Source organism: Enhydra lutris, unplaced genomic scaffold, assembly GCF_002288905.1.
Source record: "Enhydra lutris kenyoni isolate GAN:26980312 unplaced genomic scaffold, ASM228890v2 scaffoldscaffold24, whole genome shotgun sequence".
NCBI lineage: Eukaryota > Metazoa > Chordata > Mammalia > Carnivora > Mustelidae > Enhydra > Enhydra lutris.
Window position 1 is genome coordinate 18,998,337 of NW_019154108.1, and position 18,269 is coordinate 19,016,605.

The following is an 18,269-nucleotide window of genomic DNA, read 5'->3' on the forward strand; positions in this document are numbered from 1 at the left end:
CCCCCAGAAAAAAATCCCAACAGGGTAACCTGAACTAAAAGAAAATCTCATACATTTTCACTTTTTATTTAAAAAATACCAAGTCTATTTAGTAAACAGTAAAATCTCCAGGTACCTAAAATACTTAATTTGATGCCACAAAATATCTAATTAGCATTTAAGTTTTCCAAATCGCTTTAAAAATTTTTGTTTTAACCTTTGTTTTGTTTGATTCAGGATTCAAACGATGGAGAAAATTTTGTTCTGTTTTAATTTTTTTTAATCAAGCACATGGCCTAGGCCTAGTTACATCTCACCTGTCTCCGAAATAGGTATTTCCTTGTCACATGCCGATAAATAATAGAATTTAGAAATTAATTCAGTCTCTTTAGGTGCTTTACAAATATCAGATGAGGTTCTGGTAATGAAATTATGCAGCAGAAGTAACAGTTTAAAGTTACCCTTGGACATTAGAATCCAAAAGGGAGCAGTGACAGCAAACATTTATTTTGATTTTGCAAACTCTGGTGTTTCCTTACCTTTATCTGTTCTGCCTTTGGTAGAAAACAAAAGGAACCCCCCATTTGATTTGCCAATACCTAATAAAATATTGAAAATTTTAAGGGCACATGCATTAATGTATGTACTTAAACGTTTATTAAAAATACCTGTAGTTTTATTGACAACTAACATTCTTATTTTTGTCCTACATGCTTTGTTCTCAAGTACAATGAAAGACCGAGAGAAAATATCATCCTCTCTAGGTATAAATGAATGTATTTATTTTGCTTCAACTCAAATACGAAAGAATTAATATAAAGTCCCACAACTTTCTTCTTCCAACGTGGAGGTGCCAAAGGATGAGTTGAGAGACGTTTAGTCATGCATCAACTTCACCCATTTCATCAAATAAACGAATGACACAAGTGATCCACGTGCCTGCTAAGCAAACTCACCATCCTGGCAAGACCCCACCCCTGACAACCAGACCATTAGCCTTGAAGTCCTTCTGGAGTTAACACTGACCCCAGCCACAGCGAGCCAACATTTACTTCATTATTTCAGATCCCCACTATCTTAACGGAACTACTGAATCCAAAACCAGGTATAGGGTTTGTTTCTTTTTGCGGGGTGGGGTTTTCTCCCGCAGGGCGGGGGAATACATTTATCATTCTCACTTTACTATTAAGATCTGGAAAAGTTAAAAAAGTATCTGTCTCCTGAGTATCCAGCGGTTGCAAGCACTTTGCCTGGGGATTCCGAATGTGTCAAGACCACCGACCCTGGGTGGTCCACTTGTACAGCACCCTCCTTTCCCGGTCCCTGCCTGTCCTATCAGCACTGGGTAAGTGCCCAGGTTCTGATCTGGGACTAAAACTCATGATCTTCTGGCTCAGGTTCTCTGAACTGAGTCATCCTGGCACGGAGAATATTCCGTGACTCAGCAGGCCCGAAAAGGAGGATGTCAAATCCAGATAATTTCGAGTCTTTTAAAGGCAAGATGGGGAACATAAACAACACAGTGGAAGAATTTCGCAGTGGGTCTGCCTACCCAAGGGAAAAATGTCATTCCATTCCCAGCCCTTTCACTTCCTTCTCGGCCCCTGTGAAACAACGGCTACACTTTTAATTTAGAGGCAGGAAATGGCTTCAGAAAATTCATTTTGATGCTAAGACCAAGGCCCTTAATTCTCCAGGGATCTTGTGGGTCCCCTGGACACCCCGGGACCTCTCCTTGGAAAAGGCTGGAGCCCCGCCCCGCGCAGCAGGGGGCATTCCCGCGGCGGCCGGCGGGCAGCTCCCACCGTCCGGTCCCTCGAGTCCCGGTCCCGGGGCGCGGCCGGCTGGACGCCACGACCGACACCTGGTGCGGCGGAGATCTGCGCCGCCGCGGCCCGAGTTGGCGCGGGGCCCAAAGGCGGATTCCAAGTTACCTCACCGACCCGGCGTCCCCCCTTTAAGGCTCCCTCCATTACCCCTTCCCCCAACCGGGCTCTCCGGGGACGCAGAGTCAGCCGACCCTGACGTCCAACTCCCGCAGGGCGATGGCTCTCCTCGACCTCCCCTTCCGTCCCGGCATGCACCGCCCCGCCGCCCCTCCTTTCCCCTCCTCCCCCCTCCCCCGCTCTCTCTCCGCCTCCCCTTCCCCCTCCCATTCCTCGCTCTCCCTCCCCTTCCCTCCTCCCCTTCCCTCGCTCCCCGCCCACCCCTCGCGCCCCTCCAAGGCCCCTCCCCCGCCGATCCCGCGCCGCGGGCCGGAGCGCGAGATGCCGCCGCCCCCGCCGCCGCCGCGAGTTGCCTGGGCGGACGCGCAGTCCGAGGCACGAGGAGGGCGGGGGACCAGCTACGGGGCCCGCGGGAGCTGTTGAGAGGAGGCCGGGGTTGGGCTTTCTCCTCCGCCAGACCCCACCCCACCCTGCCGACCCCACCCCCTGCTCCTTCCTCCCCGGGGGCGCGCTCTCGGGCCCGCGCTCGGAAGTCGGGGGTCGGCGCCGAGTGCGGGCTGTGTCCCGGGTGGGTGAGGGAGGCGCGGAGGCGGCGAGCCGGGCAGTGGTCCGCGAGCCGTGCGGTCCTCGCCAGCGGCGCCCACTGGCCCGTCTCTCCAGTCCGAGCCGCCGCCACCACCCACCCCGAGAGTCCGGCCCCTGGGCCCCGAGGCTCAGCCCGCGGAGCGGCCTCCCCGGGACACCGCCGGGCGGGAGGAACGCGCCCGCGCCCTTGCCTTCGGCGTGGCCCAGCGCGCGGGCGGCGGGATGAAGGGCAGCGAGCGGGCCGCGCCAGCGCTGCGGCCCTGGGGGCGGCTCTGGCCGGTGTTGGCGGTGCTGGCGGCCGCTGCGGCCGGCTGCGCCCGGGCAGCCATGGACGAGTGCACGGACGAGGGCGGGCGATCGCAGCGCTGCATGCCCGAGTTCGTCAACGCTGCCTTCAACGTGACCGTGGTGGCCACCAACACGTGCGGGACTCCGCCCGAGGAGTACTGTGTGCAGACCGGGGTGACCGGGGTCACCAAGTCCTGTCACCTGTGCGACGCCGGGCAGTCCCACCTGCAGCACGGGGCAGCCTTCTTGACCGACTACAACAACCAGGCCGACACCACCTGGTGGCAGAGCCAGACCATGCTGGCCGGGGTGCAGTACCCCAACTCCATCAACCTCACGCTGCACCTGGGTAAGCGGTGACAGCCCTGTTCCTGCTACTGCTCGCCGGCTGCCCAGCTCCCTGGCCGCCTTCACGTCCTGGCCCAGCCTGCGGGGCCCGAACAGCCGTGTGCTGGCTCTCTGCTCCCCTGCAGGGGCCACACAGATCCTCCCTTCTCCGACTTCTAAACTAGATCTGGCACTTCACATTCCGCGAGGGCGAGGATACCTCGCACTAGCATCTGTTTGCTTTTCCGTTCTTTCTAACTTAACCAGATTTTCACTCCCTTGATGATTCGCCCTTTCGGCTGTTTTTTGTCCCTTTTTGGGGGAAGTGTTAATCAGAAACCCCTGTTCTCGCTTTTCTCCCTCCTCGCAGGGCCACCACGGAGCGTTCTTGGATCAGAGATAGAATGATCTACCTTCAGCACTTTGATCTTGTTTAAATGCCCCCCTCTCTCCAGGATTGAGCGTGATTGCTGTTTGCTCTATTGAATAAGCCAGAGAGCAGAGGGTCTCTAGTGAAGGGACTTTGAGGGAAGCCAATGCTTTTACTACCGGTGTGGCCTATGTGTAATTAAAACAGAGATTCACTTTTAAAGTTATTGTTCTTTTGAGTTGTTCAGCGTTAATGAAGGGCCACAAAGTTATTTCACCGCTACTCCTGGAACAGAGAAAACAAAAGAAAGTGTGCATCCACTTTAATTTCTGGCTGCACTTTGGTCCTGAGTGAAAAGGCTCTCCTGTCTTTCCTTTTCCTTTGATTCAAAGCCAGTGTAGAAACATGTATGAATGACCTTTTAGAAATCAGGAAAAGGATGTATAGAGAACTTTGTTGCTGGGTGGTGGATGAGGATGGACATGTTTATCCTAAGGTATCAAAAATCATGTTTAGACTAAGCAGGTTTTTTTTCATCATTGAAATATATAAACAAGCAGAATAATTCATTATTGTGTTTAACAGAGTTAAAATATGCATGATAAACTGGCATCTGATTTGTAGAACTGCAGTCCCCATTGCATTGAAAGAATTGATTTCCCTGGTAGCTGACAGTAATGAACTTCCAGAGAGAACATAGGGCCCAAGCCGTTCTTCAAAGCCAGATCATTCTGTAAGACAAATATTATTTGAGGGTCTTTGAGAGGAATGCTTTATAGACAAATAGTTCTTTTGGTCATGGTTTTGCATTTTTTCTTTCCACTGCTCTCTGGTACATTAAACTTTATGTAAGTATCAGGATTCCAGAGAAGGACTATAACTTGCCCAAAGTACTTTGAAAAGTAGTTAAATTACTGTGTGTGGAGTAAGTTGTAGAAAAGCAGTGTTTAGCACCTTTGGAATACCATTTATTTCTAGACAAGTTATTAGAAAAGTGAACTTTTGGAAAATAAGTTCAGACAGTGAAACTCTGAGGCACCTGTTTTTCAGAGATGGAAGAAGTGAACTGTACTTCAGTGTTTTAAGGGTATTGGAAATGCATAGAACCAGCAGTGTGTTGGAACAGGTGCCTTTCTAAGACACAGCAAGAGACCTGGGGTCTTCTAAGTCTTCATGGGAATACTCTTTAACTCTTTAGACACTCTTTAAATACTCTTAGGTGTTATATTTTTAAACTTGGTCAAAATTATTTTTTAAATTTATATCCAGTTATTTTTGTGGAAATTTATTAAAGTTTCTGTGTTGAATTTGGAATGCCCACAAAGTTTTGTCTGTTTTCAAATACTAAAAATTTCAAAGTGGAAGCATTTGCTCACTGCCTCAAAGTGCCTGGGATTCAACTGAAAATTTCTGAATAAGAATCTGTGACTGAGGTAAAGGTCACGCTGTCAATCTCAGCATTCTGAGTTTTCTGCTGTGGGCACTGTGTAGCAAAAGGTTACTTTATGTGATTGCAGAAGTAGGTAGATCACTCAGATTATTTCTGTGTTACAAAGGTAAAGGTAATGTGGTAGATAAGACAGTAACAGTCAAGTTAGGTTGTTACTGGTGGGGAGCAGATATATTAATTATGGATCATGGTGATTAAAGGTTGAAAGAAATCTCAAGAGGCCATCTAGTCAGGACTCTTACACGACTTTGTGCTCTAAAAAATGTTATATGCTTGGACTTGTTTTTGTTGAAAAAGTCTTCTTCAGTTTTTGGTAATATTCGTGGTAAATGAAGTTCATAAAACTATGGGTTTAAAAAAAGTTATTTAAAATCGTTTCCATATGAGTATTGTGATTAACTGTGAGAACATTTACTTGAGACTTTTAAGACAGACAATTTCGAAAAACCTGACTAGAACTTATTGTACTTTTTCTTGGATCCGAAATGATGTCCCAGAGGAAGTTGTATGTGGTGGAGAAGGTGGAAAAGGGGAGGGAGACTTGTGTGTTGTGGGGGCGATGTCTCAATCTCTCTCTCCCTCTCGCAGTATCTCCTCCCCCCGCCCCGCCCTGCCCCCAACGTTTCCCCTGCTTCTTTTTTAATGACAGGGATGTATGTATACATGCAGGTTATGATCTATAAAGTATAGGCAGGGCTTTATGTATCATTGTGTGTTTTGATATCAGCGTATTCAGTGCTTAACTTCAGTTACTCTATGGGCTCTAGCTTGCTGTTTCCCATGAATTCGAGTACCATGACTGTTTGTGCATCTATTAAATCTCCCATCCAGTTCAAATTTCACATACCCTTAAGCAAGTGATGCATATTGTGCCCTTAGAGCCTGTGAAAGTGAGCAGTGTGAAAGAAGCCGGGCTAGCCAACACTTTTCTCCCCTCCCTTTTGATGTTGAACTTTAAATGCAGTAAACTTTAAAATAAGCAATGCACTTAGGTCGTTACAAGAAACATACATGTTTTGGCATTAACTGTAGGTCATTTTTTTTTTTTTTTACTGTAGAAATAAAACACGACATGGCGAATTAAAACAGTTGGGTATAATGACTAGGGGAATCTCTTCCTCTTCAGTTGCTAGGTTGGAAGAGAGCACCATTCACAATTTCTCATGCAGCCTTCCAGAAACTTTTCACGCACACACATGTATATGTAAAATTATGTTACCGTTTTAACTGCTCCCTTTTGGGGGGCATGGTTGGTAAGGCAGATTTTAACTGATGGCAAGGACAAATTAGAGCATTATACCATTATCATCGCTTGCACAGAAGCCAGGAAAGTCAGCGTTGATTCTGAGAGCAGCCATGTCTTAAGCACCATATACAGTAATCCAGGGTGCAATGTATCCTCAGATAGAATCAGTTCAGGTTGCTATGGGAACAGGAATTGCATTTTCTGCCTGTTGGGGAGAGAAATCTCAGCCAGGCACCCTGTTCTAAAAAAAAGTCTTATTTTGCACTCAACTTCTGGATCTTCTTTCCTAACTTCTGTATGGATTATTCAACGGCTGTTTAAAAGTTTGGCTTTTGTGTTAAAGAATAAGTCATAATAACTTTTATTAGTATCAGCAGGATAGTTGAGAGTAAGATTGTAGCTGAGGATTTGCATTTTATGAAACAGCCTTTTTAATTAACTTGATAGTTATTGCGGATGGAAACTTGGCAGGCTTGGTCTGGATCTTAGAGGAAGGTAGCGCTCCCCCTTTCTGAAAACAATTAGATTAAGGAAGAAAGTGCTTATAAACCAACTCAATCAAAGTTTATGGAACTCCTAAAATTTACGCCAAGACCAGATTTGTTTCCAATGCTTCTCTATATGCTTTAGGAGCAAACAGTGATTAAATGTTTCTTTTTAGCCACATCTATCCTTTTTGTGTGTCTAAATCAAGATAATTGATACACGAGGATATTGCATTTTATTCTGCTTCTTCCTTTCAGTGTATATGTAAAATGAAACAAACAGCAATCTTTTTTCCACAGGACAGTCTCTGCAAGGTAGGTTCCGACTGTGTCAGGGAATGGTTCATTCTGGTGACTTCACTGTGGTATTTGCACACCCTGAGGGGACACTATTTTAGTTCATCTCACAAAGGCCTGATTTACATGTTGCAGGTTCCAACTTGAGAAGTTAGGGAGCTCTTCCTTAATGGCCAGCGATAGTTGAACACAGTTCTATAAAGTTGCTGTTGGCTGTTTTCCTTTTCTACAGTTCACAGCTTTTTCTGTAAATATCTTCTCCATGTTTCTAAAGCATTCAGAGGAACAATTTACACATTGGGAGAGAAGTTGGGACTATGAGTATCCCCCCCCCCCATTTTTTTGTCATTGGCCACAGTTGTGGGAGGGTTAGTTTGATGATTTCAGTTCTAAATCCTTTTAGGAAGTTGGATATGCCTTTTGCTCTGTGCTCCTTCCCCCCATGCGTACATTCTCATGTTACTGCCAAATATTCGGTAAACATTTTTCAAATACCTACTAAATACATAGCACAATACCTGATAGAAAGGTAGAAGGTAGAAGGTCGCGTCTTCAGAAATTTACGCTCCTGGATGGAATTTTCACACTGTTGTAATGACAATAAATCAGGAGTGCTTTTATAATATTTTACACTTTATGAAACTTTCAGTTTATCACTGATCAGGCTTCCACAACTCAGTGAAGGCAAAGATGAAGATCCTGAGGTGGTGGTTTGCAAGAAGTCCCAGTGGAGGGAGGGTTTTGACTCCTTCGTCTGTTGCCTTAAGCCCTAGCAGCTCTTAGCTTTGTTAACAGATCTCTCAAAGGAATGACTAGTTTATTCCAAACCAGCTTTAAAATACAAGTTCATGTACACACTGATTCAGAGATACCAGACTCCCTCAATTTTCCTCCTTTCCCTCGTGTTATTTTTCACTTGTATTTTTGGATTCCTTTCTTTTTCATGTGACTCACTCTCCTTGAGTAAATTCCTCTTAGTCTTAAGGCATTATTTACTGTTTACAAATTAATAAATTCTAAACTTGTATCTCTAGGTCAGCTCTTACTCCGGTCCTAAGGACTTGTTGGACATGGTCAGTTTGAGGTGTCCAGAGGCCATATCCAAAACTATATTCATTCTTCACTGTCTTCCCGAACTCAAAGTCCTATCTCAATGAATGCTCTCCAGTTTTAATCCTGAGGCTCTAGACCAGTTTTTTGCCATGCCGCTCATAAAAGATAAAGAGGCTTGATAGGCTCTCATCAGTAAGATTACTCTGGAGAGCAGATAGGATCCACTGCTGGAGGCAGGTCAGTTCTGGACAACTGTAACTTCACCCCTTCCTTTCCCACCCATCCTTACTACAATCTGTCCAAGATGCCACTCTTACCTCCTGTATCTAGCCACTGTGTCTCTTGAATCCTCCCCTTTAACTATACCTTATTGTAGCTTTCCATTGAATTTCACTTGAATTACTGCAACAACTTTCTAACTACCTGGTGGCCTTTCTGCCACCATTTTTGCCCTTTCTGTACAGGCAGCCACACTTTGGACTGAGGGATGGTTCTAAAATGCAAATCTGATGATATTTCCCAGCTAAAATTCTTCAGTGGTTCCTCAAACCCTTAGGATAAAGTCCAGACTCCTTGGCATGGTGTACAAGGTTCTTTAAGATCTGGACTGTTGTTTTAACCTCTAGAATGATCACTTGTCATCTTACACGCTCAAAGGGCTGCTTCTTTAGTTTGGAACTCTTCTTCCAGGTGTCACCCCCTTCAGGAAATTTCCCCCCAGTTTCTCTGTCTTCTATCCTTTCCATCCTTTTCCCAGGTGTGGATTAGGTGTCCCACTCACCACCCTGTAGGCATCTACCACAGCACGTATCAGTGCTATTATATGTTTCTTGATTTGTCTGTTACCACTTGACCATGAAGTCTTTGAAGCCAGGGTCAGGGACTTAGTCTTTTAATTCAGTTCAGTGTAACCAACATTAGTTAATTGGTTGCCATTCCTCAGCACCATACTGATTCCTGGATGCATAGTGATTCACTGGACATTGCTCTGACCTCATGGAACTTGTGGCCTTGGTGTGGAAACCTATATCTCTAGTGTGACTTCCGCCCTACACCAATGCATTCAGTCTTATAAGTTGTAAGTGAAAGGCGTGAGCATAGAGAACATTCACTTATTTCGATGGAGGCTAGAGTCTTTATATTTCCAGTGCTTAGCACTATGCCTGGCATAGTGTTCCATGAATATATGTAGAGTGAGTGAATACACGAATGCCTGAATTATAAGAACTCCCCAAACACTGCTTGTTACTTTTTTTTTTTTTAAAGATTTTATTTATTTATTTGACAGACAAGGGATCACAAGTAGGCAGAGAGGCAGGCAGAGAGAGGGGGGGAAGCAGGCTCCCTGCTGAGCAGAGAGCCTGATGTGGAGTTTGATCCCAGGACACTGAGACCACGACCCGAGCCGAAGGCAGAAGCTTAACCCACTGAGCCACCCAGGTGCCCCTGCTTGTTACTTTAAATTCTTCTCCGCAATTCTTTGGAGTTTGTGTTTATTTTTATCAGTGTCTTCTCTCTATTTTCTTGACACATATGCCCCTGTAATAGCTAATATGAAATGTGGTGCATAGTTCTTTGGTTTCTAGAGCTTTAAAAAAAAGAACTGAGTTATGTGGAACTGACATGGAATTGAAAGATCTGTGAATGTCCTTTTTTGGGTAAAAAAATAGACTTTTATGTGATTTGAAGTCATATAGATAAATTATGTGAGGAAGCTATCTTCTCAGATTTGAATTTCGTAGTGACAATGTATTTTTGAAAACTTAATGTTAATATCGTGTGTGTTTTCTTTAGAAATGGACCTAAATCTTTTACTTTAAAACCTGTGCTCACATCTATTATTGAAATACCCGCTTCAAGGATCTCTTAAAGGGCAGTTGTGGGGAGAAGTTAGAGCGACATATTTTATATGGTTATTGTGTGTGGCATCATTTTTAGTTTGTTTGACTCATTGGGGTACAGTTAGAAGACAGACCTAGTGAGGGATCCTTCCCTGCGGGCTCGCGAGGGTCCACATTATAGTCGTTAGCTGGATGGACAGTCATCGCTTACTCGTCTGGAGTTAACAGGCGTGGAACCAGCAGATGCTTCCTTACTTACCCCTTGTCTCCAGCTGCACCTAATTGACAGCTCTACCACTGTTCTGTTTGAGTTTCAGGGGAAAGTGTCAAAGCTCAGAGCAGAGCTGTTTATTTATTTTTACTGCCCAAAATTCCTGAGAAGATTTTTTAAAAATAAGGAATCAATCTGACCCTTATCTTAAATTGTCAGTTCCAAAAGCTAAAGTTCCTTTGTGTGTGGTGGTTCTATTATCTGGCCCAAGTTGCTTGCTTTTAGATTTGTAAGAGGGCCTTGCTAGGATTTGCAAGCATCTCCTTTCTTATAAAATGATAAAATTAGATATTTGCTCATTAGGGCCTAAAATTGATAGCTTGCTAAAAGGGGTTACCAGAAAATGCATTTATAGAAATGTCTCTGAGGTTTTAGAGAATTGTGCCAGACTGTGGGGACACTGATTAAGTACATCTGCTTTTCTTTCCATGGGCTCTTCCAGGAGGCCATCCTAAAATAACTGGGCCCAGTCAGCCTGGTGCCCTATGAAGCTACATATTCATGAAATAAAATAAAGCAGACTTATCTCTTTCTCAGACAATGGGGCTCTCAGATCTCTTGTGGGAGGAGAACCCTGTGGCAAGGCTCGGAGATGAATTAGGGGATTTACATGATTTCTTTAAAACTTTAGGAGTTATAGTTCCTGGGCTCCCTTCTTTTACTCTTTGTTTCCAACTGTGTGGCTGCTTCCTGTTCTATTGAAGGCAACGAGGAATTTTTGTTATATCGTCTTTGGATTTTTGTTATTTTATCTTTTTTTTTGTAAGTATTTTATTTATTTATTTGGCAGAGAGAGAGAGAGAGAAAGACTGAGATCACAAGTAGGCAGAGAGGCAGTCAGAGAGAGAGGGGGAAGCAGGCTCCCTGCTGAGCAGAGAGCCCGATTTGGGGCTCCATCCCAGGACCCCGAGATCATGACCTGAGCCCAAGGCAGAGGCTTAACCCACTGAGCCACCCAGGCACCCCTGTCTTTTTGTTCTGAAAGTTCTTGGAAATATTAATCCAGAATCAGCCTCCTTCACATTTTTAAAAAAATTCTTAAAATAAAAAATAGAAATGGTCTTGTATAGAGGTACGGACTCAGTGCATTTTGTTTTGTGATGATAAATCACAAAGTACGTGAAGGTTTCTGCTAACCAAAATGACTCTCCATAACAGTGACTACCCAGGTGCCTGTAAGTGTTTTCAGAGAGAACCGTTAATGACCAGTCCTTTAGCTCCTTTCTAGTTCTGGCTTTAGGTTCTGTGTCTTGATTTGGGGGTAGGTTACAGAGGCATACAGGTATGTACAAGTTCAGAGCTGTACATTTGGTATTTGTGTACTTCATTGTGTGTTAATTATTCCTCGAATTAAAAAAAAAATAAACTTTTCAGTCAGTTATCCAAAATAATACACGAGTAGTTTTGTTTGTTTCTGGTATGATTTTGGCTTCAAATGGTAGAGCACAGAATCGGAGGCTCAGTCATATAAGATCTGTTTCTCTCACCGTGTTCCCTACCAGCAGTCACTGGCATTGATAGGTGTTAACAAATGTCTCTTGGTCGAGTGGACAAAGGGTTTTAATTGAAGGACCTGCCGAATGCTTTCAGAACAGCATTCAGGTGAGCTGCATGGAAGGTCTCCGGAAGTGGAGTGTGGCAAACGGTCCAGGAAGACCACCGTCCCCTACCTCTACTCTAGTAGTGGTTTCGGTTGGTGCTTTTGTGGTTTGAAGTGGTCAAACCCTAAGTTTGCGCGTTTTGTTGCAGGTTTCGAGAACCCCCGAAGAATGTCTACAAGGCTTGTGCTTTGGCTACAATATCTGGTTTTTACATAACTTATTATTTAATTTCTGTGGTGAAATCTCAACGTTCCATAAATTACTTGCAATGTGAAGACCCCGTCTTCTTTCCTTTGACGTGTTCTGACTCGTGGCTTCCTCTCATTGAGCCTTCTAGAATAGTAGGTGAAGCTTGAATTGTGTGGCTTTCTTAGAGAAGTTTATGACATTTTGTGAAGTATTTCCAAATGAAAAGAGCTACGGGCTAAAATGAGATGAGCTTATTGGATTGTAAATCTAATTAGTTAGTGGACAAAGGTCTGTAAATAAGGTGACCCTGGTGGGAAAATTCTTCATTTATGGCTGTTGTAATAGGCGATGTGTGGGTAACAACAGAGATTGAAACATTATCTTCAGATAATTTGTAATGTGTTTGAAGAGATGAGACAGACATAATCATGCAGAGGTAATCAATGGGAGCTTATAGGCACAATAAAAATAATTCAGTTGAAACTCTTCTAAGTGCAGAGGGAATACATGTGACATTTTGAAGAGTGTAGATTGAAGTTAGCCAGGAAGAGCCTCTTAGGTCCTGAAGAGAAAGTGGATGGGAATGGAGGACTTTGTGGGAAGGGTGAGTTGTTTAACTAAAGATCTAAGAGTAACTAGATAATGGTGAAGGCATTGTTTGTTTTCCATAGAGTCGTGGAGGCATGCATCATGGGTTCCGAGAAGACGAGGATCCTGAAAATTAGGGGGAAGGAAAGTAAATCCCCTTTCATGGAGAGTGCTCCTTGTACCTTCTTGAATCCTCAAAAACAGTCGAGAACTATTATTGCCCCCCTCTGGAATAATCATGTAAGACGACTCTGCTCTCAGAGAAGTCACATGCTGAGTTTAGGTTGGAATCTAGACTTGTTGTGGGTTGGTTATGCTCTTCCCAGTCTACCATTTTAGAAAAGACCCCTTGAGTGATAGAGAACTATAAAAAGACCTTTAATTGAGGGGTGACATGGAAATGGACTGAACTAAGGGTTTCTCTGAGAGACCTCTGCTCGAGGGGCTTTGGATTTGGGTTGCTGCTTTTACAGGGCTTTGCACTTGTTTGTGAGGAACAGAGGATTGTTGGCAATGGAAGAATTTCAGGTTTGGGGTACTTACACTAGTTTTATAATTAGCTGTTCATGCTTCTAGGAATTTCTGAGGAATTTATTGAATTTCAGAATGAGATCCTGGCTTTTGTCAGTGTCTGCTGATAGGAAAAGTGTACCATATACCCCATTTCCTGAAGGGTGGTCAGGGGAGTGCCACCTTATCTCCTTTCTACCTTATCCATGACTCTCTTCTGGTTGTTGAGAACTGCTGAATTTAGTTCAGTTGCTTACTTTATCTGACATCCTTAAAGATAAAGCTGCCAGGTCCATCTCCAAGTTTGATTTCATTTCCATTCTGCTCCAAGTGAATTCTAACTCTTACATGGTGGCTGCTGCTGCTGCTGCTGCTGCTTCTGCTTCTTCTTCTTCTTATTGTACTTCTTCTTCTTTTTTAAAAGATTTTATTTGCAAGAGAGAGCACGAGCTGGGGGGAAGGGCAGAGGGAGAAGCAGACTCCTTGCTGAGCAGGGAGCCCGATGTGGGGCTTGATCCCAGGACTCTGAGATCAGGGCCTGAGCTGAAGGCAGACACTTAACTGACTGAGCCACCCAGGCGCCCTACATGGTGGCTTTTTTGTTGTTCAAGTTTGCCAGCTAAATAATCTATCAAACCTTTCATGGATTGATTGATACATGACTACTGTGGTCCTAGGAGAACTCTTTCAGGCCCAGAAGTGACTCCCTTCCCCTTGATTTCTGTATGTGGTAATTTGTAAATCTGTAACTGTTTATTGAATTCATATATCTTCTCTGTGTGTCTATCCTTTATTCAGTTTATATCTTCTTAGTTTCCCCAGACCATGCTGAGCTAAGGTCAGTCAGGTGATTCTTAAATACCTACTTTTTATTTATTTATTTATTTTTTGCTTGATCGCTGAAAGCGAGGTCATAGTTCCCACTTAGATTTTGTATGTTGTGCTGCTCCCTCGCTACATACGGTCTCCACTTCTTGAACTGGAGATTCTAGGATTGGTTTTTCTTTACAGGTGTGAGTTGACTGGTTGCACTTTAAGTATTACTGAATCGTAGTCTTACCTTTTCTACTTCTTTTATGGACCTGCTCAGCACACATTGTGTTTTCTGTAATACATGTGGTTACATGATCACACCCTAGTGACTAACTGGTATTAAATGTGCATGCTCCTTTCTTATGGGCAGTTGCGGGGATGGTACCTGTTGCTACCTTTGAGGGCTGAATGTTGGGCTTAAAATGCACCCCCTCTTTTTTTGCCATTTGGTAAAACACAGAAGCCTAAGTATTTTCCTTAAAGCTTTTCCATCAGTTTTCTTCAAGGACAGTGAAACGATTCTATTTCCAAGAGACGAGCTTTACCGTTTTTGAAGAAGGGGTAGTGATATCTAGATGATGATGGGTTGAATAGCTCTTACTGTAAGGGCTTTCTGTTCTTTGGCGGGACTGGAAAGTGGTACTTTCCCACTCTGGCAGTGCAAATCCTGATTAGAAGGAAGACTAGTCTGCGCAGATGTTCTCAAGATCAGAGATCATTTTATTGTCAAAAACTACTGAAGAATAAAGGAGAGTAACTTGGCAGTGTAACATGATTGGATCTAGATGTGCAATTTCATGTGGGATGTCGTTGCCTGCTGTAGCAGTTTGTCTGCACTTCCGGCTGTGACTCCTCCCCCAGTGGCTACTGCTTGTCACAGACCTTATTCTGATAGAACTGCTGACCTCTGGTGTTTCGGTGTCACTGAATTTTTAGATTATTGCTATTTTAATGCCAGATCATGATCTGGTAGAGATGAGTATCTTTGGAAGGAGGGGGGTGGCTGGGTGGAGTGAGGGGAGAGGGCAGTTGGAAACCAAAAGAACAATTGTGTACTTCAATTGCTTTGGTCATGATTGTCTTTTATGGGAAAATGGTCATGTTCTTTGGGGTTGAGTGTCTAGGAGTAAATTTTAGAGTGGTTCTATACAGAGTTTTGAATTTAGAGTGAATATTTTAGATACGTTCATGGGATAGAACTTCTGCTGAAGACCAAATTTGTAGAACTCTGCTAGATTATGAAAGTTTCTGGGAACATTTGCAATACAGCTGTAATAAAATCTGTTTACTTTATCAGGATTGCTTTAGAGGCTCAAGCTGGTTTGTTTACTGCTGTTTTCAGCATTCTTGCTACATGCCAAGAAATAAGTGAGCATCAGCTCCTGGTGGATCTGGGGGTCATTTAGTTTTATGGCCATTCTAACAAAGTTTGGGTCTTAAACTTATGTCCACTTTAAAGCTCTTATATCCTGGCCCAAAATACAGATGGTGAGTTCAGGGTACCAAAAGATGGACGGATTCTGGAAATTAACATACTTTCCAGATGTTTGGAGAACGTAGGCTTGTTTTCTGTGGTGCTGTTTGTTTTTCCTATGTGTACCTGTATCTGTGCTTTCCTGTGTTTTTATAGGAAGGTCCCTGGAGAAGGGGGGGGGAGGATCTGCTTTTTAGTTTGGGAAATAAAATGGGTATTTATTTTTTTGCCTGAAATATTTTGAGTTGATATTGCCATTTCTGTGAGAGAAAGGAGAGGCAGCTTCGTTCCCATGAGAGAGAGATTGTTGGGAAGGGTGGTGGCAGCGGCGGCGGTGGGGGGCACTCTGGAAGTAGTAACTGAAAACAGACTTATTCACAACTCTAGTGATTTTAAATTATGATACGGGTCACTAATGCTCTGAATCAGCAGACTTTTAACCATGCCTGACTAAATAGACCTTGTTTTTGAAATTCACAGCAGTGCCTAGATCCCTGCTGTCTTTTTGTCCATCCTGCTAACACACAGCTGTTTTTGTTCATACATCATTTTGTGTTCAACTGCCTGGTTACTTCCTCAGGTCCCTTTTATGCTGAATAATGAACACATGGGAGTTTGAACACCCAAGTGTGTGGTTATTCAAACAGGAAGTCTCAAGGAAGCACAGTAACCTTGTCAGAGGAACAAAAGATGGAACTGGAAAGGCCATCGAAGATTCCAGGCCTAAAACATCTGCCAGGAAACATCTGACAATTTCTGAGATGTGGACATTCTGCACCTCACAAATGGGATGGTTTATTTGGAACCTGTTCCTTTTTTAAATTTTTATTTTATTATTTTATTTTTTAAAGATTTTGTTTATTCATTTGACAGACAGAGACATAAGTAGGCAGAGAGGCAGGCAGAGAGAGAGGAAGGGAAGCAGGCTCCCTGCTGAGCAGAGAGCCTGATTCAGGGCTCGATCCCAGGACCCTGGGATCATGACCTGAGCCGAAGGCAGAGGTTTTAACCCACTGCGCCACTCAGGCGCCCCTCCTTTTTTTTATTTTTATTTTTATTTATTTATTTTTTTTTTAAAGATTTTTATTTATTTATTTGACAGACAGAGATCACAAGTAGGCAGAGAGGCAGGCAGAGAGAGAGAGGAAGGGAAGCAGGCTCCCCGCTGAGCAGAGAGCCCGATGTGGGACTCGATCCCAGGACCCTGTGATCATGACCCGAGCCGAAGGCAGCGGCTTAACCCACTGGGCCACCCCCAGGCGCCCCTTTTTTTTAAATGCTTAGAGGATTGAGCCCTAATCCAAAATAGAAATGGAGGCAAAAAAAAAAAGTAATGTGGCGTTACTGGCATTAGAAGCAGGAAGGTAGCTCCACCTGTGGGGATGGCTGTGGGTCCTGGGAAAGAAGGTGCATCATCTCACCTTTACCTAAAAAATCAACAGGGCTGCACCCACAAACAAGCAGATGGGACCTGACAGGGACTGTCAGAGCTGGTGGGGTTGGGTGAAAGATGGTTTTGTGCCAAGCCCTTGATTACTGAGCCCCGGAGGAATACAAGATAAAGGAGAATGGGGATGCCGCATGGGAAGCATGCAGTCTAGCGGGGAGCAGGAATGGGTACGTCAACAAATACACTTGGAGGCCAAGCCAGATGTGCCATAGGAGAAGGATAAAAATCCCGTGCGACTGCCCAGGAGATCTGACACTAGCTGCTCAGGGTGTCTTCCCAGAACATTTATCCAGTGACCTTTCTGATTCTTGTCAACCTTGAGATTCCTTGACTGCATGATAGAGAATGTTTCAGAATGAGTCTAGGAAGTCCTGATTTTTAGATTAAGAATGAAAATTAAATCCGAACAGCAGTTCACAGTAGGCAAGTGAGGCGATGCAAACGCTAGAGAAAGAATTCAGTTGGAGGCGTAGTTAAGGGATGCCGTGGATTCTGAGGAGTGCTAGTTGTATTCCTCGTAGGCCCGGAAGGAACAATGCGCTGGTCGCCGTCGTTGTAGACACATTCACCCAGCATGGGTGCCACATCTTTTCTTGATGCCTTACTTTTTTTTCATTTTGGTTTATTTGGCTACCTTCTAATTGTTCTTTAGAACTCTTGGCAGATTTTAGCTTTGCCAGGAAGACTGCTGGCTTCTAATGCCTCCTGCCCGTCCACAGCGCTGGCATTAAGTTGTTTGATATGTTCATTTCTAAAGGTCTGTGAACATTGGGCGTGCCCATGATGTTAAAGACACTGCACTGTTTTCTCTGTTTCCCCTCTTTGACCGAGTTCATGGAGGAGGACTCAACTACTGATTTCTTTTTTTTTTTTTAAGATTTTATTTATTTATTTGACAGAGATCACAAGTAGGCAGAGAGGCAGGCTCCCCGCTGAGCAGAGAGCCCGATGTGGGGCTCGATCCCAGGACCCTGGGATCATGACCTGAGCAGAAGGCAGAGGCTTTAACCCACTGAGCCACCCAGGCGCCCCTACTGATTTCTTAATTCATTCACTTAACTACTTATTAATTGAGTGCCTATTGTGTGAAAGGCACCACAAAGTGCGGGAGACAGGGCAGAGATGACCTAGTGCTTGCCTTCTGGATCAACAGCGTGCAGTATGGAGGACCTGACCCAGGGAGGGTTTCATCTGCTTTCTTTTTCCCATGGACTTTGGTATCCCTCATGGGGAACATACTACCTCTTATATAGGAGTAGGTGGCTCAAAAGTTTGCCGAATGAACAAATTCCTATTTCTGTGAGGCTGTGGCCACAAAATGCAGATGAGGCTGAGAAATGGCAATTTGGTTTAGATTATCCCAAGGAGAGGGACTTGGCTCTTTAGATAGGGTTCTTGAAACTGGACTGGTGGGAGGGGATGGTTCGTACATGGTGTAGCTTCCTCATCAGCATCGTTAGGTAAGGACTGTAGCAAAGAGCTCCAAAAATACAGTAATTCAAAAGC

At 44.1% G+C, this 18,269-nt stretch overlaps 1 protein-coding gene across 1 annotated transcript in view; it reads left to right on the forward strand.

Annotated features, from left to right (window-relative positions):
- The first annotated feature begins 2,480 nt into the window (after nt 1-2,480).
- LOC111150738 (laminin subunit gamma 1) overlaps nt 2,481-18,269 on the forward strand; it is a 124,061-nt gene continuing 108,272 nt past the window's right edge. The window contains exon 1 of the mRNA XM_022508312.1: nt 2,481-3,147. Within this exon, the coding sequence (XP_022364020.1) occupies nt 2,733-3,147 (415 nt within the window). The 5' untranslated portion in view covers nt 2,481-2,732. The remainder of the gene's footprint in view (nt 3,148-18,269) is intronic.